At 48.8% G+C, this 24243-nt stretch overlaps 1 protein-coding gene across 1 annotated transcript in view; it reads right to left on the reverse strand.

Moving 5' to 3' along the window:
- The window catches only part of CUL4B (cullin 4B), a 761875-nt gene that overhangs the window by 344350 nt on the left and 393282 nt on the right, over window positions 1-24243 (reverse strand). Inside the window, exon 13 of the mRNA XM_085608106.1 lies at window positions 1856-1960. Within this exon, the coding sequence (XP_085464232.1) occupies window positions 1856-1960 (105 nt within the window). The remainder of the gene's footprint in view (window positions 1-1855; window positions 1961-24243) is intronic.

The raw sequence follows: 24243 nt of genomic DNA on the forward strand, positions 1-24243 counted from the left end.
GCACCAGGGAAAACTGCACGTGGCGGATAGTGAAGAGAGGGACAGTGCCTGTTGTGTCCTGCTCAAGAAGAAGTGTCTCCAGAGCCCAGTCAAGCCAAGGGAACTCAAAGGGCCAGCTCTCCTGGCCTCCTATTCGCAGCACAGGGACACAACAGCTGAAGAAACCTACTGGGGCAAGTCAGTAGCCCAAAGTCTCCATGTCGCTACCACCGCTGCCTTGCAGCAAAGAGGACCAAAACCAGACGCACAGAGTTGCACCCGAGTTCTCGGAGACTGGGAGTGCTATCAGAGAGTCACTGGAACGCTCAGAAGGTGGGGTATTAACCCAGGAAGGATTGTCCTAGGAGCATGACACCAGGCAACTGGTGGTCCAGTAGGGACTGAACTTTGGCAAGACTGGGGAAAACCATGTGTGCCACTGACCCTGCAACCAGGAGCCCATCACCATCTTCGTGGACCGAGGAATCCCTGCAGGAAGACTGCATCACATCCACATCACTGTTCGGGCATCTTCGGCATCCTTCATCCCTTGCAGCAGGACCAAACCATAGGAACACATTGCAATGCAAATAAAGTGCCTGGAACTGCTGGAGGACTGCTTTTTCTGTGAAGGTAACTGTTGTTCAAGATCTTGCAGGTCCCCCTGACAAGCTCCCTGCTGGAGTTGGTTACCCGAAGTACCTCTAACCAATCGCACTGACACTCAAGTTCTTTGAAAAAGTTTCTAAGTGTTAAATTAGTTGATTTTGCCAAGGTTTTGTCATGGTTGAGTGAAAATGCTTTGATTTGTTATTGCTTGTAAAATCATTATTTCAAGAACCCTCCAGTGGATGTTTATCTCTAGTGTCTAAAATCTTATAAAAAAAAAGTCTGTTTTTATAATTTGGTGTCGGACTTCTGAGTGTTGTTGATTTTTTCTTTAATTGTTTTGGTGCTGTTTAAATACTTAATACTTGTTCCTCTGTGTAATTCTTGCTGATCAGTGTTCTAGCTACCCAGGGTTTCTAGAACACTGAAGGGTCCTAAAATGGGTTGGTGAGTGTATTACAAGGTGAGGTTGCACAACCACACCATATAATACACCCCGTTTCCTCACAACAATAAAAACAAAATGTAAAAAAAATGTCAGAGACAGATACAGTTTACAAATAACTGAATAGGTAGCTGGGCGCTGGGGCAATGGTGAACTGTTATTTCATTGTGATAGTGTTCTTCAAAGTGGTGAGTCTTCAGCTCCTTGTGAAATTTGAGTAGGGTTGGGGCAGATCTGATGGACACTGATGTTCCAAATTCCTGGTACATAGCTAGAGAAAGCCTATTACCTTTTCACACTTCTTTGCCTCCAGTCATAGGGTGTTAGCCAAGTGAAAAAGTGAGTTCTCATAAGGAACGCATCTGCAATAATCATAACTAGTGAGATATAATTGTGTAAAAGAAAGAATAATTGTAACAATATGAATAAAAACTACACCGAATAATACACTTCATAAATTGTGAACTTTTGGCCACATTGCAACACTGGCACTACATATAGGGGTATATTGAGATACTTTCTTTGGGAAGCATACAGCACTTGGCATGTCGCCTAGACCCTTGAAAATATTCTTGACAAGAGAATCCATTACGCAACTTGCATGTGTGGTAGTTTGTCATAATGTTAAGGCCAACAGTTCTTTCTATGATGGTAAAAGCCAATATCAAAAGCAGTATGCAAACTACAAAAACACTTCACACGCAGGTTATAAAATCTTCACAAAGGCAATATACTGTTAATATAAGCCAATATTCAAATGCTTCACCAAATACTGTCAAAAGTACTGTTGCTTAATTAAAGCTAGAATCTTTAAAAACTTACCATAAATGAATCTAAATATGATCATAATTTTATCTAACATTTTTTCAAGCTCTTCATCAGTAGCTTCTTTGTTGCCTGCACGCAGCTTTGAATCCACATGCTTGGCTAAAAAAGAAAATTTAAAACAATTCAAATAAAATATTACACACAATTCTACAAGCTTGCTAAAGTAAATATGATCTCATCTAATTTGTAGAAGGTAACCCTACGAAAAATATTTTAATATTAGAAATCATCCAAGTACAGAAATACATTTTTACTCAATAGTATTGCTTGACCAATGTTTCAGTGTTCAAACCTCAACATTGGAATATGCTTTGACAATTTTATTACTGCTCTCTCTACAGTTATTAGCCACCATAAAAGATGGCAGATTGTGCAATGGAATATGTACTTTCACATATTCCTTCTGTAAGCAATTTCAATACCTCACTTTATACGAAAGCTGATTTTTGAACCCTTAATAACTTAACGAATATCTCCCCCTCTCACAACCACCAACCCACACCAAATGAGTGAAAATTATATTTTGGTACAGATCAGACAATCGGTTCAAAAGTTATAACGGAGCAGGGTAATGCATTCGTTTTTAAAGTTTGTGAGCTGCCACAATGCTTTTGCGCGCTCTAATTTATTGGTGTAACCCCTTCTTCCCTCATGTCCTGGCTTGTTTCTCCCACCCTTGCAGCAGCAGAGTTCACCTAACGCACACTAAGGTGCCCTCTTTTTGGAAATAAAAATGGAGGGAGGGTTCAAGGGATGTGCTTTTCAGTAGCCCGCTGTTTTTTTTTCTGGATTGCAACATGGCACACTAGAACGTTCACACTAAGAAAATATGCTGTATTATTTCTTATGGCCCCGGACTACTAAGCTTACTCAGAACTAGGGAAGGAGAATTTGCCTCCATTCTTCTTTGTAAATGGGAGTGTTAGCTCCGTAAAGGCTTTTCTGCTCTCTACGCTATACAGAGGGTCAGCTTACTAAACTAAGTATGAAAAGAGCTAAAAGACTAATGAGTAACTCTGGATGTTTACTATTTAGTGGATAACTAACGCACAGGTTAAACAAAAATGTATAACAAAATGTCATACATCAAATGTAGGATTTGGGTATAAAAAATATAATTACTTCAAGAATGTTCTAAAAATCTGAGCATTAAAAAAAAATCCAAAAAATATACCAAAAGACACTTTAACAGTTATAGATGTTAACCATCCTCTGTTGATACGCTTAGGTGGCTAAAAAGGGGTCCCTTCAACACTGGAAAATACATTTTGGATAGGTGTGTGCTTCTTACATCCCAAACTGGAAAAAACTTAAAGAAGATTATCCATATAGAATAGTCAGATAAAATGATGGGCTGACATCCCCTTTGGTATCGACATTATGAAGAAGGCATGATTCGAAAGGATCATAAATGAAATGAAAAAATGGTATCTCCATATTTATACAAAGCAGGGTCTTCAAGGAAAGACATTTTTGCCTTAAGATACCACCTGGACAGGTTACTACTAATTCTAGAAACAACTCATTAAGTTACTAAATCGGGTGAATCGGAAGAAAAAGAGGTAACCAATGGAAAATAAGCTTCATGAGGAAATTCAAATTTAAATCAGGTTCTTCAAGAAATATACCCTTGTAAAAAACACATCAAACAAAATACCAAAAAAAACTAAACTTAAAATGAAGAGAAAACAATTTGAAGGAAGTGAAAATACATGCATAGCTAAAACCAGGCTACTTTCAAAACCAAGAGAATGAACAGGGCTTTCAATTCAAACCATACGTTAATAACAATCTTCTCCAAAATCTCAAAGAAAACATCTAGAGTGTCCTATAGTACACAACAAACAGTCCACATTATCAAGAGAAAAGCATTACCCACAAGGGAATACATACAATCAATTTTTCCGATATTGCTTAAAAAAATATAAAGGGAGAGTGGCCAATACAATGAATATGGACCGGGCGTAGTGTATGTTGACATAGCCGATGCAATAAGGTGCTAGATCCCCCCCCCCCCCCCCCCCCCCCCCCGGTATATCTGGCTACAGGAGGCCAGCCAGGACAATAAGGCCTCTGCCACAAATTCTCCATGATAGAGCTGTTGCGTTAGGAGTAGTTGACAACGCGCCGAACCGCCCACTTGTCCCCGTCCCTCTCGCTCTAGAGCTATGATTTGGGCCTCTATCTGGGATAAGTTTCTCGCAGCATTGGTTACGCCTTGCAACACAAATTGATGCATCTACGCCACGCAGAGTTGGCTTCATGGCTTCCCACCAAGTCACAGCTGAAGCAACCGTCCCGGAATTAAATATTAAACTATTCGTCTATAGACCAGTGCATGCGTATCCAATATTGTGTGTCATGCAAATGCCAGGGAGAGAGAAGACAGCGGAAGGGAGGGCGGTCAGGGCCCACCCGGAGTCCACATCCACTAAGGACCTCAAGCACAATTCACGCATCCCCGCCAGCCCCCAGGTATTCTCCATCTGTCCTGGTGACGGGTGCGTTACGCCGTTTCAGGCACCTCCCGCAACTGTCACCCCATCTGGGACGTCCATCCATATATACATTAGGCTTTCCACAAGGGCCCGAGCAAGGGGCAGGGAAGGGTATACACTAACCATGACTACTTGCACACAGCTCAGCATTCCCACAACTATACTATATCTGCCCCGTGTATCTACCCATGGTTGTGAATGTATGAAAGGGACTCTACAGTGGCCCAGTACAGCAACTCCCCGCGAACCTCTAGTGAATCCGGAGTGAAAGGTTTGGATATAACCAAATCGGGATAGACTTTGTGTTTTAGTACCTAGAAGGTGTGTTTCTTTTAGCAATACAATATCTGTCATAGCGTTCAGCTTGTGGAAGCACCACCCCACTTTTTTTTTCTTTTTTTTTTTTAAAACCTTTATTTCTCCAAGAGTCTGGACACAGCTATTCAGCCGACAACCCGGAAGTTCGGCAGCTTCGATAGAGAAGGACAAAGAAGCGTCCACATTGCATTAAAGGAGCAGTGAAAAGATTCAATTTTTAAGTAAACACAAACACACAACAAACCCCAGCAAGGCAAGAACACTGAATGCCCATGGTGATAGCCCCCCAGGGGAGGCCGGACCCCAATCATCTAACAGTCACAGTACTGTGATAAGAGGAAGAAGGGGGACAGCAGAGGCCCAAGAAGTCAATTAATCATCACATCTTATATACTGGGCTGGAAAGAATGTCAAGAAGAAAGCTGTTCCTCGGGGGGATCCAAATCAGGGGCAAGACAAATTCCCCCCCTGTATTGATTCCACCGCCCCCAGATGGCGTGCCACTTCCGAGGGCGGCCTCTAGCGCAATATACTGTCTTTTCCCTGAGCATACTCCAATCCATATTTTCTTTCCATGCGGTCAAAGTGGGGGGTCCCACGGAGCCCCACAATCGCGCGATGTCTCTCTTAGCGACCATGTTACCCAGAGTCACCCATTGGGTCTGTGCCGCATCGTGATCAGTGGGCCCCCAGACATTCAGGAGACAACACCGCGCTTCCGGCTGCATAGCAATGCCCGTCACCTCCCCCATCACTGCATGGACTCTCCTCCAGAATTCCGTGATGACACCACATTCCCAGATGATATGCAGGAAAGTACCCACCATACCACATCCCCTCCTACATAGGCCTTCCTCAGAGAATCCCATATGAACCAGCCTTGGCCCCGTCACATACACTCGATGCAGTATTTTGAGCTGCACCAGCCTCAGACGCGACGGGATCGCAACCTCCTTGGGAGAGGAAACAGCAGACTGCCAATCCTCGTCATCCAACTCGAGTCCATCCCTAGTCCACTGGTCCCGCAGCCCCAGAAGCGTATCCGCCCGGACGTTTATCAATTTCTTGTAGATGAGCGAGATCGTGCTCTCAGGCATATGGCCATCAAGGATCCGGTCCTCCAAAGGGGAGGACTCAGGCACCTTCTCACCCTCCACGAGAACTGACCGGAGGGCATGACGCACCTGAACATAGCGGAAAAACTCGGAAGTCCCCAGCTCATACTCCGTCTGCAACTCTTCAAAGGACTTCACCCTCCCCTTAAGCAGCACATCTCCGACCCTGGAGATGCCGATCAGGTCCCATTTATCAAAACCTTTTGTATGCCAAAGCCTACCCAATCTTTCAGATTCAAACAGCGGGGTAGCGAGGGTGAACCTATCCTTCCAGCCCAGCGAGTCAGTTGCCATCTTCCACACACGCACCGCCACCCCAGTGGGCCCCGTGAGGGACGAGTCCAGGGACCGCGAGTACAACGCCCTGTGATAGTTACCACCACGCAGCAACCACCTATCCATGGCATAACCAGGGCTGAGGGCAGGGCCATAGAGACCATGATTAATCGCGCTCAGCTGGGTGGCCCAATAGTAGCATCGGATGTCTGGAAGCGCAATACCCCCATCATACCATGGAAGCGTCAACTTAGCAATTGCTATTCGCGGCCGCCCGTCCCACAACAACGTTCGTTGGAGGCTTTCGATCTCCCGAAAGTATTTGGCCGGTACCCAATCTAGCGTATTCTGCAATGCGTAGAGGAACCGGGGAAGAGACATCATTTTGAACAAGGCAGCGTGCCCAACGAGGGAGAGCGGCAGCCTCCGCCAGCCCTCTACATCCCGCCGCAGGCGCGCTAGGGGGGGGAGCAGGTTCCTCTCATACCGCAAAGCGGAGTCCGTGGAGATAAAGATCCCCAGATACACGAAGCCCTGCTGAGCGATCTGGATCGAACAAGTTCGCGGGATCGGTGGAACCTCGCCACTCAGAACATATAGATACGATTTACTCCAGTTGATGACGAGACCCGAATTCCTACCGAAAGATGTAAGAACGTCACAGACCACTATCAGTGATTTCTTGGGCGAGGCAAGATACAACAGGATGTCATCAGCATATAGCGAAATGCGGTCCTCGTGTTCGGGCGACCATCTAAGTCCCCGTATATCCGGGTTCCAGCGTATCCACGCCGCCAGTGGCTCAAGGGCGAGGGCGAACAACAATGGCGACAGGGGGCAACCTTACCGAGTGCCCCTCCCAAGCTGAAACGGAGTCGACGCCCGGCCATTTACCACCACACTCGCAAGGGGTCCCTCATACAGCAACCTCACCCAGCTTACAAAACCATGGCCAAAGCCGAACTTGGCCAGCACAGCCCACAAATATGCCCATTCCACCGTATCAAAGGCCATCGTGGCATCGAGAGACGCCACAACAGCTGGTTCACGCAGCGTGCCCGCCCTGGCGATTACACCATGAAGGCACCGAAGGTTTAACGCAGTGTTACGATGCGGAATAAAACCGGATTGATCCGGATGGATCAGGTCTCCAAGTACCCTGATCAATCGGGCCGCAAGGACTTTAGCCAGAATCTTCGGCTCGGCGTTAAGAAGTGAGATAGGCCTATATGAGGCACACTTATCTCGGGGTTTACCATCTTTGTGTATAACAACAATTGTCGCCAGTCGCTGATCCAACGGGAGGGTCCCACTCCCCCGCGCCTCCACGAACATGGCGCGCAGGTGAGGGGCAACCCTATCCGGAAACAGCTTATACAGGTCAATTGGCAAGCCATTCGGGCCCGAGGCCTTGCCCGAGTTCAGCGCGCGGATAGCTCCCGCCACCTCATCGACCGTTACGTCTCCATCCAGATCGTCCCTATCTACGTCGGAAAGACAGGGCAAAGCGATATCACGCAAGAGGTCACGCGAGTCCTCGGGCGGCCTATCCGACACTGAGGCATAAACCATACGGAAATAGTCCGTCAAGCACTGTACAATCCTCTCAGGTTCCACAATCACCTCTCCCCCCTCTCCCGTCAACTCCGGCACTACTCTATTAACCCGTTCTTTTTTGTCCAGCCAAGCTAGGAGTTTCCCGGCCTTGTCACCAACATCATACAAGCGGCCCTGCTGTTCCCTACTGAGGGTCTTAGCGGCATTCGTCACCAGGTCCTTATACTCGGCTTGCTTCAAGCTCAGCTCATGCAGTGAGGCCTCTGTAACCTCCTCCTCTAGCGCTCCCTCCAAAGCCACGATCTCCTCCTCAACCTGCATAACCTCGCCATCTCTCCGCCGCTTGGCCGCCACTACAAGGGAGAGGGCCTCCCCTCGCAGCACGGTCTTAAATGCTTCCCACAGCGACACTGCCGAGTCCACGGATCCCTGATTGTCCTTGAAAAAATTTTCAACTGTCTTCACCAGTGCGCTGCGCATCTTAGGGTCTCGGAAGTACCAAGGGTTAATAGGAGCCACCCTTCCCCCTCCCTCACGGCCAACATCCAGCCTGACCCACACTGGCGAATGGTCCGATATACCACGCGCCATGTGCCTGGCCTCGGACACCATTGAGGCGTGCGCAGCCAGAGTGAGCAGGTAATCAATCCTAGAGAGGCTACCATGCGCTCCGGAGTGGAAGGTGTATTGGCTCTGTGTGGGGTGCCGGAGCCTCCAGCAGTCTATCAGGCCAAGTGTGTCAAGAAAGTCTGGAAGCCACTTCTGAGCCCCCCCCTGTGTCTCTGGGCGGGTATCTATCCAGCAGCCCAGAGCCGACAGCATTGAAATCACCCCCCACCACAAGCATACCCCCTGGGAGATCCAGCAAGGCCCTACCCAGATCTGTAAAAGTGGAGGCCTGCAGGGCCGGCGGGACATAAACCGAAACTAAAACCAACGTTCTTCCTTCCCACCGCCCCGCCACCGCCACAAACCTCCCCCTATCGTCAACAATGGTGGAGTCCACCTCAAATGGTAGCGAGGCTCTGACTAGGATGCCCACACCCCTGGACCCAGAGGAAAATCCCGAATGAGCTATGAATTTATAACCCTTCCTATTAAGAGCATAGCACGTGTTACCTATAAGGTGCGTCTCTTGCAGTAGGGCGACATCCGGCAATGACCGTTTCAAGAATTGCAAAACAATCCCGCGCTTAATGCGATCCCCCAAACCATTAACATTCCAGCTAATAACACTTAAACCCCTACCCCCCATCCCCAAACGTAAGGAGGCCCACCCCACACCCGAAGAGCCACCATGGAACAGTCCTGAAAATAATCAATACGCCTTGCAGAAACAAACCCCCTAACAACAAACCCAAAATCCCAACTATCCCCCCCACCCTGCACCCCTGCTGCAGCTTACAAAGCCCCCCCAACTTGCAGTGTGCCTGTCGCCCTACCAAACCCAAAATCTACAAAAAGTACCCTAAGGGAGGAAAGAGCTCCCCTCGTCCTCCCACAACCCTCCGTATTTACTGCATTCTGTTCAAGTCATTAGCTAGAGTCAAATCGAGTCAGTCCGGTTCCGAAGACATCAACCTTGTTCATCCCGGCCACTGTCCCCGTCTGCGGCAGTGTCCTCTCCCGTCGTCGTCGGGGCAGAGCGTCCAGCCATTCATCGGCCATGACAGGCGACTCAAAAAAGAATGTTGGGTCTTTGTACACCACACGTAGTCTGGCAGGGAAGAGCATGGCATATTTCAGTTCCCTCTCCCGAAGCCGCCTCTTCACCCACAGGAAGCCCTGCCTCTGCACCTGCTGGGTGAAGTCAGGATAGAAATTCACCGACGCGTTCTGGAAGGGGACCGGGCCAGTCACCCTCGATGCTTGCAGGATAGCGTCCCGATCTCGAAAATGAAAGAGCCGGGCGACAATCGGCCTCGGTGGGGCTCCCACTTTGGGCCTACCACCCGGCACCCTATGGGCCCTCTCAACTGCGAAAAACTTTCCAAGACCCTTAGGCTGCAGATGATTAAGCACCAAGTCCTCCACTAGCAGGTCTACAGAAGTCTCGTCCGAGGACTCCGGGACCCCGATAACGCGCACGTTGTTGCGCCTGGCCCGGCTCTCAAAGTCCTCCAGCCGACGGGCGGCGAGATCACTCTCGGTCCGCAACTTACGGACCTCGGTCTGTAGTTCCGAGACATCATCAGCGAGGCCCGTGGTCTTGAGGTCCAGGGTTTTAACTCGTTCGTTCGTTTTGCCCAAAGCCGCGCGGATCAGATTAACGTCTACCAAGATGGCATCCACTTTGTGCGCCAGGGCATCAAACTGTCTCCCAATCGAAGTCTGCAGCCCTTCGAGCGCGCCCATGACATCCTGGAGCGAGAGCTCCGGGGCCAAGGGTGAGGCAGTCTTCTGTGCATCCGGCGACTGGCTCGGTCCACCCGGTGACCCCTTCTGCTGGGCATAGCGGTCCATATTATTGGCCCGAGTATAGGCTCCCCGCCTGGTGGCCTTAGGCTTCAGCCGATCCACCTCCGCTTTGCCCGACATGGTTGGCTCAAGCAGGTCGGTTCAAACAGGACGACCCTCTCTCAGCGAAAGGAGGCAGGAGTGCGCAGTCCTGCGATGGGCCGCCAGAGTAGCGTGCAGAGCGTCCAAATGATAATAAAGCAGCCGAGAGCACTGCCTGGGCAGGACCAACAAAGGGCGAGAAAGTGAAAGTGAAAGGATAGGGACCTCCGTCCGGTAGTTCACACCTCGCCTGGCCGATTAGAGGTCGGGCATCCTGCCAACTCTAGCCCCTGGCATCCCTCGGAGATAGGCCTCAATCTTCCGCCATGCATAACTCCGGTTCCCGGTGGGCGATCCGACCGCGGGTAGCATCAATCGCCTCCCTGACAAGTCATCTGCACGATGCCATGCATGCAAACAGGATTAGAGACAGGATAGTCGACGGAGGGCACGAGGGTCTCGGGAGCTCAAAGCTCACGCGGCCATCTTGGTCAAGCGCTAGGCTCCTCCACCACCCCACTTTTGATCTTATCTAGGACACCTCGTACATTCCAGCTCACTATCCGGTGCCCACCTTGTGAGACACCAGCAGTATTATTTGTTATTTAGTCAGATGACTTGTATCTGCGGGACTATATCTGGGAGGAGCCACCCCCTGGGGAGAGCACAATATGTATGCGTAAGAGACATAGCACCGACAACATTTACCGTCCCCCCCCCCCCCAATACCTCCCTCCCCTCCCTCCCAATACCTCAGAATAGTTGAAGTATCTGTCGCGGATGGGGAATAGTCTTAACACAAACAGGAACTGGAGACAGAGCCCCTCCAATGGATCTCCATCAAACTCCCCATAAACGTGTGATCACCACTAAAGTTCGGATATTACTTCTCAAAGGGGTGTAGCCCAGCAATGTTGCCTTAGTGCACAGCAGAGAATTGAATTATGAAGTTTGCCCCGATCTTATAGGTCTAGGAGTTTGCACGGTCACCTCGGACCTTGAGCGTTCCTGAGCGGGTCTCACTGCGGGCTCTAGATCATCGCAATGATTTCAGTCTGTGTCCCCAGTTTTCTTTGGATTTAAGACTGCTTACGAGAAAGGTCAGTGAAGGAGTCTGAATCCAGCCACGGCCGCTTATGTGGCTTTACCCAGATCACTTTGTCTGTTCAAGCAAGCACCGCTTCAAGGCTATCAAAGAAAAGTATACGTGATTGATATGTCACCATGAGCCAGGCCGGGAACAATAGGGCATAGGAGATCTTAAGGCTCCGCAACCGGGCCTTCACTTCCAGGAAGGATTGATGGCGCTGCTGGACTAATCTAGTATAGTCTGGAAATATCAGGATTCGTTGAGACTCAAAAGAAATGGAATCCTTCAACCTAGCCTGCGTTAGGATGGTCTGTCATGAAAGTTCTGGAGATGATGGGCCACGGTTTGGGGCCGGAGGGTGGAGGAGTGGGAGGGTTAGTAAGGCTCGGTGGGTGAGATATCTCCCAACATCTTTGCCTTTGCATCCCTCGGGTAAGCCCACTAATCAGAGGTTGTTCCTGCGAGTTCGTCCTTTCGAGTCTTCCACTAGTGTTCCTAGGCCTCTCTTGAGGGTATTGAGGGCGTTCACTTTCTCTTGAAGGGTAGTGACTGTGTACTCCATGCTGGAGACCCTCATCTTGGTTTCTGTAGTTTTGTCTACTGCGTTACATAGATCTTGCCATAGAAGCATTACATCAGAGCCCACAGCATCTGTTTTAGAGCCGAGCATGTCTCTGGATGGGTAACACGTGCCATCAAAGCCCGTTGTCAGGCATGGCACCAGTTGAGCCTCCTGAGTCAACCATCTGGGCTCCTGTTCCTGTGTAGCGATCCTTCGCGCTCTGCTTAGAAGCAGAGCCCAGTGATTTATCGCGTGCCACTGTAAGAAAGGTTTTGGGCCTAGTCTGGTAGCCGTTGGACGATTGTATGTGGAGGGAGGCTAAGCCCAAATGGGGTTCTCGGTACAATGCTATGGCCCCTGAGCCAAGGGAGAGAGAAAGCCCCCCCCCCCAGTATCCTTATAGATAGTAGAGGGCTCCCTCTCCGTGCAGTGGAGGCCGGGGGCCCGCAGGCCGGACCAGGCCTAGCCCGACAGCCCCGTCGCGTTGGTGTACCCCACCCCCTCCCCCCCACACTTTCTGTGGTGCACATTCGACAGGATATACGCAGTGCTTAATTTGTAAAATATGAAGTGCAGGTGCTCAAATGTTTGTCAGAGGCCACACCTACTTTCCCCAGCTCCACCCACTTCCGCTCCTGGCTCCACCCACTTACTCTATTGGCTCCACCCACATCCTCAACTAGGCACTGTTAAAAGTCAGATGTAATAACCGATCTGAATTTCAGCAAAGGAGCCTTCCTCATAGTAAGGTTTTGATAGGAGATTGCCCTGCGCTGTGATAATTTTGAAAAAGATTAAATCAAAAGCGCATTTCAAGCACAATTTTGGAATAAATTAGCTAAAATCACTAATGCTTTGAAAAGGGACAATTTCAGTGCTTTATGTGCCCATTTGGAGAAAGGACAATACTGGGGTATGCCATTTTTAACAGAGTCTACGAGTTCAAGGATACAACTCTGACGTAGCGTATGTGATAAAATAAACCAAAAGGTTCTGAAAACACTCTAAACAGATTTAAACTGAATAAAATCATGCAATACACTTGAATGAGTCAGTCAATGTCACTTCCAGTGGCCGAAGGGGTATTGTTACGTTAATAAATAGTAGAGTATTCTGTTAAAGCGATTACTTTTAGTGAAACAATACAAAAAGATGATTATCAATTGGGCTAAGGAACCAGTGGTTTCACTTGTTGTGACTTTTTGTCCTCTTGTTGCAAAGTGTTATATAACAGATGCAAAAAGAATAAGCAGTTTTCTTTCCACAACAGAATTTAGGAAAACAACCGTTACCAAAATAACAACTCTATTTGAGTTTAAAGACAGCTTCAGTTTGCGATGACAAAAAGGTATTTCCCTTTTAGACACTCTCAGTGCTTACCCATATCCTTTCTTGCACCGACTAGTAGGGCCCATGACACACTCCCTACATCACTATTGTTTAAGCATGCTAGTTTGTGTGTCCTGCCTGGCTGTGCTGTGCACAGGTCTCATGTAACATTTTGCGATTTTAATTTCCGTTTTTTTTTTTTTTTTTTTGAAACCGTTTATTGCAGTTTATAAAAGTTACAGGTATGGGCCTACAACCACACGGCCGGCCGCTAGAGCATCAAAAGCATATTACATACATACAGCAAAAAGTCTCTCAGCGGTACACAGTAGGAAAACAGGGGTAATCAATGGTGCAGGCCTCATAGCTCTATGCCCACAGTACGGTTCCATTTTCTTAAAACAAAACAACATCAACAAACCACAACCGCAAGGCAACCCGCGATCCAAAGTGACAACACGTGCTCCATAAGTGGGGGATCTAAACAGCAGCATAACTCTGAAGAGGGGGACGGGAGTAGATCGGGGACTGGGGGACCGCGCGCCCGCGGCCGAGGGAGGGGGGGCCATCTAGGGAGACGGAGCAGGCGAGGCAGCCGGTAGTAGTGGCGGCTCACAAATACCCCCGCGGTAGGCGTTCCAGGGGCCCCAGAGTTTCATCCACGCCCCAGGCTTACCCCTCGCCACATACACCACCTTTTCACGAAACATACACCAATCCATATGCTCTTTCCAGGCCGACACCGCAGGGGGCCTCTGGGATCCCCACAATTGAGCAATATCACGCTTAGCTATCATGTATCCCAGAGTCACCCACCGCGTCTGCGGGACCGAATAGTCATTAGGTTCCCAGACATTCAGCAAGCATCTCCTCGCTTCAGGCAGCAGCGCGACACGCGTAACCACTCGTAGAACCTCATGCACACCACGCCAGAATCGCTCCACCTTCGGGCACTCCCACAGTATATGCATGAAAGTCGCCAACGCACCACAGCCACGCTTACACATTCCATCACCGGCAAAACCCATACGTAGAAGCCTTGGCCCCGTCACGTAGACCCGGTGAAGGATCTTGAGCTGGACGAAACGAAGGCGAGCCGGGATGGCCACCTCTTTCGGAGAGGCCACCGCGGAAATCCAATCCTCGTCGTCCAGCTCCAGCCCGTCGGCAACCCAAGCCGCGCGGAGACTAGTCAGCAGGCACGATCTATCGTTAATCAATTTTTTGTATATGAGGGAGATCGTGCTGTCCGGGACATGGCCATCTAGCACTCTGTCCTCCAGGGGGGAGGACTCCGGAATGGACGCAACATCCGGGAAGACGGAGCCCAGCGCATGGCGGACCTGTAGGTACCGAAAGTACTCACTGCCCTGCAGCTGAAACTCCGCCTGCAGCGTCTCAAAAGTTTTGAATCTCCCCCTCGTCCAGAGATCTCCCACCGTGCTGATTCCGATCGTGTCCCACTTCTCGAAGCCCTTCGACGTCCACAGGGAGCCCAACCTCTCAGATGCATACAGCGGAGACGCTCGGGTCAAACGGTCCTTCCACCCCATAGCTGCATTAGCCGCGTGCCAGACACGCACCATGACACGCGTCGGTCCCGTCAGACGGGAGTCGGGCGCGCCAGAGTAGAGCGCTCGATTATAATCGCCACCGGGCAGGAGCATCCTGTCCATCTCAAATGCCGGGTTCAAGGCGGGCCCGTAAAGGCCATGATTAATTGCAGCTAGTTGGGAGGCCCAGTAATACCGTTTGATGTCCGGGAGGGCGACCCCTCCATCGTACCACGGGAGCGTCAATTTAGCCAGAGCAATACGCGGCCTCCCGTCCCAGAACAGGCGCCGCTGGAGGCCCTCCACCTCACGAAAGTAGCGTGCCGGGACCAAGTCCATGGTATTCTGGAGGGCGTAGAGGAAGCGCGGCAGGGACATCATTTTAAATAAGGCCGCTCGGCCGAGCGGCGAGAGCGGCAGACGCCGCCAGCGCACCACGTCCTCCTTCAAACGCTGGAGGGGGGGCAGCAAGTTCCGCTCATAGCGGGCCTCCGGGTCGAGAGTGATATATATACCCAGGTACCGGAAACCCTGGGAGGCAATCTGGATCGGACAGTCCCGTGGCAGGACCGGAGCCTCCCCGGAAAGCACATAGACACAGGATTTCGCCCAGTTGATGACCAGGCCTGAGTTGCGACAAAAGGAGCGCAAAACATCAACCAGGACGATCAGTGATTTGCGCGGGGAGGCGAGATACAAAAGGATATCGTCAGCATAGAGGGACACGCGGTCCTCATGCTCGGGGGTCCAGCGGAGACCACGGATAGAAGGGTGCCACCGCAGCCACTCCGCCAGGGGCTCCATGGCCAGGGCGAACAGGAGAGGCGACAGGGGACAACCCTGTCGCGTGCCCCGCCCCAGCGCAAATGGGGCCGATACTCGCCCATTCACCACCACCTGCGCCAACGGGCCCGAATATAGCAATTTGACCCAGCTGACGAAACCCGGGCCGAACCCAAACTTCGCCAGCATCGCCCAGATATATGGCCATTCGAGCGTATCAAACGCCATGGTGGCGTCCAAGGACGCCAAGATGGCTGGCTCCCGCACAAATGGGACACGCGCGAGCACCCCGTGTAAGCGCCGCAGATTAAGCGCCGTGTTGCGGTGTGGTATAAAGCCCGATTGGTCTTGGTGGACCAAATCGCCCACCACGCCAACCAACCGGTTGGCCAACACCTTGGCGAGGATTTTGGGCTCCGCGTTCAAAAGCGAAATCGGCCTATAGGATGTGACCCGTTCACGGGGCTTCCCCTCCTTATGGATCACCACAATTGTAGCCAGACGCTGGTCCGGCGGGAGGGAGCCCTGCGAGTGGGCCGCAAGGAACATCGCGCGCAGGTGGGGCGCCAACACATCCGGGCGCAGCTTGTATAGCTCAATGGGAATACCATTGGGGCCCATGGCCTTGCCGGATGCAACCGAGCGAATAGCCGAGGCAATTTCGTCCGAGGTGGGCGGGGCGTCCAGCGAATCCCTGTCCTCCACCGTAAGGGAGGGCAGTGCGATGTCCCGAAGCAAGGCATGGGAATCTTCCTCCGAGCAGGGAGAAACCGGGGAGTAGACTTCGCGGAAATAGTCCGCGAAGCAGGAGACAATGGCTTCCGGCTCGGTGACACACACGCCATCCACGCTCTCAATCAAAGGCACCACACGGCTCGCTCTCTCCCTCTTATCCAACCACGCAATCAATTTGCCAGCCTTGTCACCCACATCATACAATCGCCCCTGCTGCTCTCTACTGAGGCCCCTGGCCGCCTCCGTGACGAGGGCCCGATAGGCCGCCTGCTTTAAATGCAACACATGCAACTTGGCGTCTGTTACCCCGCTCCCCAGGTCACCCTCCAGTTCTGCAATTTCGGCCTCAACCCGGGTCACCTCCTCCCGCTCGCGCCGCCGGGCATTGGAAATAAAGGAGAGGGCCTCCCCTCTAAGAACCACCTTGAAAGCCTCCCACAGGGAGATGGCAGACGGGACCGACCCCACATTCTCATCGAAATAGCGCTGTAAGGATTTGATCAAGTCGGCACGAATGGTGGGGTCGCGCAAATACCATGCATTAATCGGGGCCACCCTGCCAACCCCCCTCGGGAAGACATCGAAATGCAACAACAATGGGGAGTGGTCTGAGATACCCCGTGCCAAATGGCGCACCTCCCCCACCCTCCCTGCATGGGCCGCCGGGACAAGGATGTAATCAAGCCGCGAGAGGCTACCATGGGCCCCCGAGTGGAAGGTGTACTGTTGCAATCCAGGATGCTTTAAGCGCCAGCAGTCCACCAGGCCCAGCGTGTCTAAAAGGCCGGGCAGCCATGCCTGTGCCCGGGGGAGGTCCCTAGGGGGGTGGCGGTCCATAGACCCGGAGGCAACCGCATTAAAGTCCCCTCCAACCACCAACAGGCCACTCGGAAGGTCCAGAAGGAGGCGCCCCAGGTCCGCAAATGTTGTGGCTTGTAGCCCAGGCGGGACGTACACTGATATGAAGATAACCACTCTACCCTCCATTCGTCCCACCAGAACAGTGTAGCGTCCCCTCTCATCATGGCGCACCTCGTCAATCTCCAACGGGAGCGAGTTCTTGACCATAATACCCACCCCCCGCGAGCCCGAAGTGAAGCCGGAGTGGGCCGCCAAACGATATCCCCGCCGATTCATTGCATGAAAGGTGTTACCTATAAGGTGCGTCTCCTGCAGGAAGACAACATCTGGTGAAATACGTTTTAAATACTGCAGGACCACACCACGCTTAATCCTATCCCCCAGGCCGTTAACATTCCATGACAACACAGTCAAATCCCTACCCCCCATCATACGTCGAAACAATCGGTCGCCCCCCACCGAGCATCTTAAAAACGACAAAACAGTTGCGGGTTTGCCTTGCGGTGCTAACAAACAACACACCCCCCCCACCCCCCGGTCCCAACAGAACTCCCCCCTCCCTGCACCCCTGCATGAGCCCAGACAGCCCCCCCAAAGTGCAGTGTGCCTGTCGCCCCATAGCTAAATACTAACTAGTCCCCCCGAGGAGGAGGGAAGCCCCCAGCAGACCCCACCCGACCTCCATGGGAGGGGAACATACGAAAGCAATATATGGTAAAGGAACAACATCCAGAGCAAGGCCTATACAGTCACCCCTCAATTCTGATCCGGCGGGCCCTCCTCGCCAGCCTTAATTTCCGTTTTTAAATGCAATTTTATGAATTTAAGCACATGATTCTAGTTTGCATGATGTCGGCCACACCCCTAATTGTGTATTTTCTGATCCAGTCGAACTCTGGGTACAAGAACATAGAGAGGATGTGGCCTAAGTGTATTCGACCTCGAAGCTGAGGAACCGGGTTTGGGTCTCGGCAATGACGCTCAACATCCTGTGATTCTGAGCAGATCAGTTAATCTCCCCGTGCCTAACAAAAAAAAATTAATAAGTCCGTTTGTAATGCAATTGGTGCTCATGTAAGGTGCGCTGATACCTCTGTGTCTAGTTCGCACTATATAAAACAAAAAAATAAGAATCCCCAATGCTTTACTGTGCACACTACCAAACAGTTACTTGTTGCTAGCTACACCAACCAGTTCAGCACAAACGTAAAGCTGCCACAAATCTTGCCCTTTGGAGATTTTGGAAAGAATCACATTAGTTCTAAGTGCTTTATTGTAATTGGTATTTAATGATCATTTTTGGGGGTCAAGGGTTGACTGCACTCCGCAAAAACAATACAGGACCCGCATTCAGCACGTGTGAAAAAAATATGGTGCAATGAAGTTGTATCTGTGCTTTTAACATTTATTTTCTTGTTCTAACCACATTTTTGTTCTGAACTGACACTTTTCGTTTTCGCTTTGGTTTAGTTATGACACTACATGTCCTGCTCTAGAAATGTCATTTCTTTCGCACCTCACTTTTGTTGTCCTTCTGTCATGCCCTCCATCAGGCGTGCATTTAGATGTGACACTTGTTATGTGAAAAAACACTGACACAGACAGACGTCCAAGGCTCTAAAGGAGGGTTTAAATCTAAAATTGCTCAACGGGCAAAAAGGATTCTTAAACACATATATACATTTTGACAAGGCGTCATTTAACCTGGCTGGTGCGAATATTCCCACGTCTATAAACACTACTAATGACTCGACGAACAAGCAAGCAACAATTCGATCTGGCCGGGTCAGGTCACTAAGGTGTGAACTTTTACATTGACTCTCTAAACAGCGCCGCCATTACTGTGAGCATGTGTGAAACACAAAGGCCTTCTAGAGGTAGAACATGGAAGTACTCCCACATATAAAAGCTTTATAGCTCCTGGCAGAAACAAGAGGTGGCCTATTCCTTCGGATTTACTTCTGCAACGTCCGCACCGTTAAGATCTATTCAAAATTAATGACACAGTCTTCCTACAGAGATAATGGAGCCATAACGATGCATCAACATTATTAAATTATCAAGCCTTGAAAAACATCCTAACGACCGTTGACTCACGCCACAACCATGCCCCCCACCCCCCCAAAAAAAGCAGCGTTGCTTTGGCATGGGCCACTGCCACCCATCCACGGCATATTATTGCAATTTTGACATCGTGGCATGGTGGCTACGCTACGTCGCCTCTACTAGATACATAACTTCATCAGTACTGCACTGCAGCTCTGCCACGCTTGCTTAAATTTAGTTCTGGTTCGTTCGTGGTGGGCCCAGTGGGCGACCGGGAAGATACTGACTGCACGCCACTCACACTGCCTTGCTCATAACTGATTAGGCCTGGCCTGCCAATGTCACCTGGTGCTGTTGCCAGTAGTGGTGCAGCGCTACTGCTGCCAGTCATCACGTTGTCATCGGGCGGTCGGGTGAGTTCGCGCTGGCTATCTTGAATGGCCGTTAGGGTCTCGATGGCGGGGTGTGGGCGTGTGGATATGCTGGGCGTGGCCTCGTCAATGCGCGCAATCCGAAAAGCTCTGCGCCCGCTGCCTACTGCGCACCGCCCCAACTCCCGCAGGTCCAAAATCCAGCTCAACCCCGTCCCACCTTCAACACTGTGAACTAAGGGGCCGCAGCCGCCACGCCATTAACAAGATTGAGCTTGAGATTCTTCTTGTCTCAGCCAGGGCAGGCAAGGCGGCTCGCTCATCACAGCTTCACGCTGGGAGTGGACTGAGTCACTCGGGAGTGCCAACGAGAAGTTGAAAAACACAACACTCGGTGCCATATCGAAAATAAAAATAAATGAAGTGCGTGAAGCAATGCATGCAGAGTAGACCCGGCCCTGGTAATTAAGTGCCGGTGCTAAGCACCGGCAAAAATTAAGCTCTGGATATACGGCGTATATATGGTAGGGCTACAGGAACTCATTTGAGGCGTGTCTGCCATGTTGGACCGCAATGCTACACCCCCAGACTTTGAGTTTTAATACGCACATTACAAGGATGATTTCTATTATGAATAATGAGCATCCCAAAAGATTAGCAGAGGAGGCACTTCAGCGGACACAGAGGGTCCCTAGATGCGGAGACTTCACCACGCGGCGGTATAGCATCTCCGTGAGGGGTGTCCAGTCTGTGACCAATACGGGGTCCTACATTTTCTATCACGAGGTAATGGGGTTGGATAGTTTCTTGGGGGGATTCTTGACTTCACACCTAAATACACTCAAGGTACACTTAGAGAAGGGTTTGCATAGTAGGAGTACGCCTGATTACTGCCTTGTTTATATGCCTGCATATATACACTGTTTTTACACCATGGCAGAACTATATCTACTATTTACTCTTTTGGTGCTTGTAATCACTTCCATCTGCTTCTGTTTACTGATTATTGCAGCACATGTATTCTATAGAAGAATAACATTGGTTCAATAAATATATTGAAAAAGTCTCACTGTGTATTCTCTGTATATTTCTCTGAGCACGGGTGACAGAGCAAAATGTTCGGATCCGTTTCCACGAACCCAGAGAGGTCAGGTTTGTCATGTTCGGTGGTTTCCAGAAACCATTCGCTCCCTGGTAAGGTTAGGGGGGGGGCTTATGATAGCACTGTGAGCTAGCTGGCCTCTAGGTCAACATATCCTGTGGGGGTGCTCTGAATCAGTCTAGGCACCTCATCCAGTTTATGTAGTCCAACAAATGCGCAGGTCCTACGGATCAGTGGTAACAACACGACATGCCTTGAACCATGAAGTCATCCAAGTCACAAGAAACTCCCATAACACCTTTTGAATTCCCTATTGGTCCACAGCAGAAATGAGGGCTGGACGTTTGTGGCCCTTTTTTGGTAAAAGGGTGCACAAGGAAGGTTTACTCTGGCTTTTGTGAATTCTTTTTTGAAGAAGGCTGAAGTGAAATGTGTAAATAGTGTGAATACTGATACAGTCATTTAAATTATTATGAATTATATCCTTATTCGAGAAGTGTAGGCTAAGGAAAGTGTGACGAACGGTCCCCAATTTATTTCTGTGCAGATGGAATGTTTCTAAATGGAAATGGGGTTTGGCAACCACCAGACTGCTCTATATTATTCACGAGAAACGTCAGTTGGAGCACTTCAACCGTATGTTGACAGAGTGTATAGTGGATTGAAAGTAGTGAATTGCACTAGAAAAAGGAGATCTAAAAAAAAATCTAAGTAAAAGCAGAACTCCTCACAGTGTCTTTGGGAAATCAATTAATCATATTGAGGGTCAAGAACTTTTGTTTATCCGGGAAGGATGCACAAAGGTGGAAAAAGGGAATGTGATAAAAACCAGGTGACTGGGAAAATTCAAGAGTAGCAGAAAAACTAATGTGTGAGACATGAAAGAGTATTAAGGTGTAGGTCTTGCACATTCAAACCGAATGACTGGGTGCCTATGAAGATGGGAAAGTTGGGCAGGAATAGAGAGTCAGAATGACCTTAATCTTTTGATTTCACTGCACCCCAATTAAATCATTCCTGGAAACTGGGGACCGGGGCCTAGGCACGTTCTACGATTTGAACCTCTAAACAATACAAAGAAATTCATACACAAGTATACATCATATTTACAAATGAGTACCTTTTTTTAAATTCACAAATATAGAAAAATCTAAATTTAATGGGCAGGTTGAACTTTTCTAAAGTCCGATTTGAATTCTAAAAGACACAGCAATATGCTATATTCTGGCCTATTATTTTTCCGTGCTCCTAATGCATGCTGTCTTTTTGGCAGTGCTTGCATTGGGTCCACTCATTGTCCATACTAAACTCTGTTGGCTGTACTTGTACTGCTACCATGAATCAAGCATTTTTAGCCACCAATTTCAAATTCCATCACATTTCCAGAACAGATTTCAATTTTAAGTTTCCAAAGCTGCTTCTTATATGCAAATATTATGTATTTTCTAAACAACTGTCGATGGAAGGTGTCGCAGTCCACCTATGGGTCTGCGGACCACAGATTAAGAACCACTGATCTAGGACATGCAAAGCAGTCAGGGTAAGGGGTAACAGTAGTGTTAGAGAGTGGTAAGGTTTGGAAGGATCAGAAATGTAGTGTGCCTCCGAGATTTTCCCTGAATTTACAAATTCATATTTAGATTGTTTATCATCAGATTATCTAGAATATAACAAATGTTAGCATGTGAATATAATGTTATGTCAGAATTCTACAATTTTTTTGTTTTTAGGAAATATGTTGTACATGATTTTGATTATAGTGTTCCTGTGTAATGATTTCAGCTTTGAAATGGTGTGGTGGAATCTTTGATGGGAGAGTTCGAGGAGTCAGCTGTGCCTAAGATCACTTGAATTAATATCCACCTTGATGAAACTGCAGTGGTGCAGGTGGATGTATTGGAATACTTATAAAAGAATGGAAGGTATCCATAGGTACAGCCATGGGTTTCTACCACAGCAAGCAAAAAAAAATGCCTACAAGAGAATCAACTTTACAGATTATTCCAAAGACTACAACACAACTACACTGGTAAAGTTAAATTACTCTTTAGGTGGGATTGCCAAATAAAATCATGACACCAACAAAGCACCTTCTTGTAAGAACATGAAAAACATAACTTGATCTAACAGTTTGTGTAAGATAAGGCGTGTGATAATACAAGGAGCACAACCATAAATTGAATATGATTAAATCATCCACCTACTGAAACCCACTTATTTACATTTTGAAAAGGTAAGAGTCTTGGACATACGCAGCATGGACAGTGTCACGAACTCCTAAAAATATTTGTAACAATTGCAAAACAAATTTGTCTGTCACTAATTTATGTACATTATAAACATAGCAGTTAAGTGTAAATTACGATATCGAAAACTATATTTTCAACTGCAAAGTATAGTTATTTTATTTCCAATACCAAAAAGTTTTTTGAGTGTACAACAACTAAAAAACACAAAACAGACCAGACTCACATGAGTAAGTTAGTACCAAAGGGAGGCAATAAAAACAACAGTCCTAACTGATATTAAGTTAGAAGATTGGAACAGCATATGATATACGAGGAATACTGGCTTTCCACATACATTGTGACAGGGATGGAAAGAAACAGAACATCTATTTAAATAATTAATTATGATAACAGTCAAGGAAAGGGTTTAATTTAGAATTAAGAGGAGCTCTGTGAGGATCAGGACTTATTCAGCATCATAAAAAAGAACTTAGTCTCTGCTTTAAGAGACTGAGTTAGGCTCTGGAGAACACAGTCTTGGTCTGGACATGTTTATGGCAAAAAAGCGATACAGTGTTACATCATAAGTAAAGCATCAGAGGCACTATATTCAACTTCACTTTCAGCAAGCAGTAGGAAGAGGAATTGGGCCAAGTTAACTTATTAATGGATTAACTATGATCGTTGCTCATACATACAAATTAAATTTGATATGTTGAACTGGAGTTTGCTTACTATCCAACAGCTACGAGCAAAAGTATACCATTGGGAGCAATTCCACATTTTGGTCCGCACTAGAGCTATGCAACAGGACGGATCACAGAGTGTCACCTAACTACCATCAATATTTAAGAAGGGAAGCGAGACAGGGGTATTTCCCCCAATTTGCCCACCCATGAGAAAACCTTTGGGGGTTCTCACTGTTCTCTCTTTTTTTGTTTTAAATAACAATCCATCCCTGTTGTCTATATGCACACCACCCAACCTGCTCCTGAGTAGGGGGAAGACATACTGTTGGGGCTTTAGGAGTGGAGGCTTCGGTCCAAAGCCAGGATGGGCTGCCTCCATTCACTCTTTCCTAGTGTGCGCTCTGATATTCCCAATAAAAGCCCTCCAGACTACCAGGGACAAACAAGTGAAAAATGAAATGGGCACCAGATAGTATTTCTGCCCCTGGGGGAAGACAGAAACGGGGCAACAAGGAATGGAGGTTTCTCCCTCTCTGCCAGCCCATATGCCAACACTACACTGAAAGAAATCAAATACCATTTTCCTCTAACTTGCTATGGTGAATGGCTGCAGGAGTCAGGCTCTTGGCCAGCGGTTACCAGGGAACCCTATCAGCCCTTGGAATTTCCGAAACCTAGAGACCCCAGGGAATTCAATGTGATGCGGTAGGTAACGATCCCAGCATGTTTTCTTGATCAGATTGGATCAAAAAAAGAATGTTTCCATATTT

This window comes from Triturus cristatus, chromosome 5_2 (genome assembly GCF_964204655.1).
Source record: "Triturus cristatus chromosome 5_2, aTriCri1.1, whole genome shotgun sequence".
In the NCBI taxonomy this organism is placed as follows: Eukaryota; Metazoa; Chordata; class Amphibia; order Caudata; family Salamandridae; genus Triturus; species Triturus cristatus.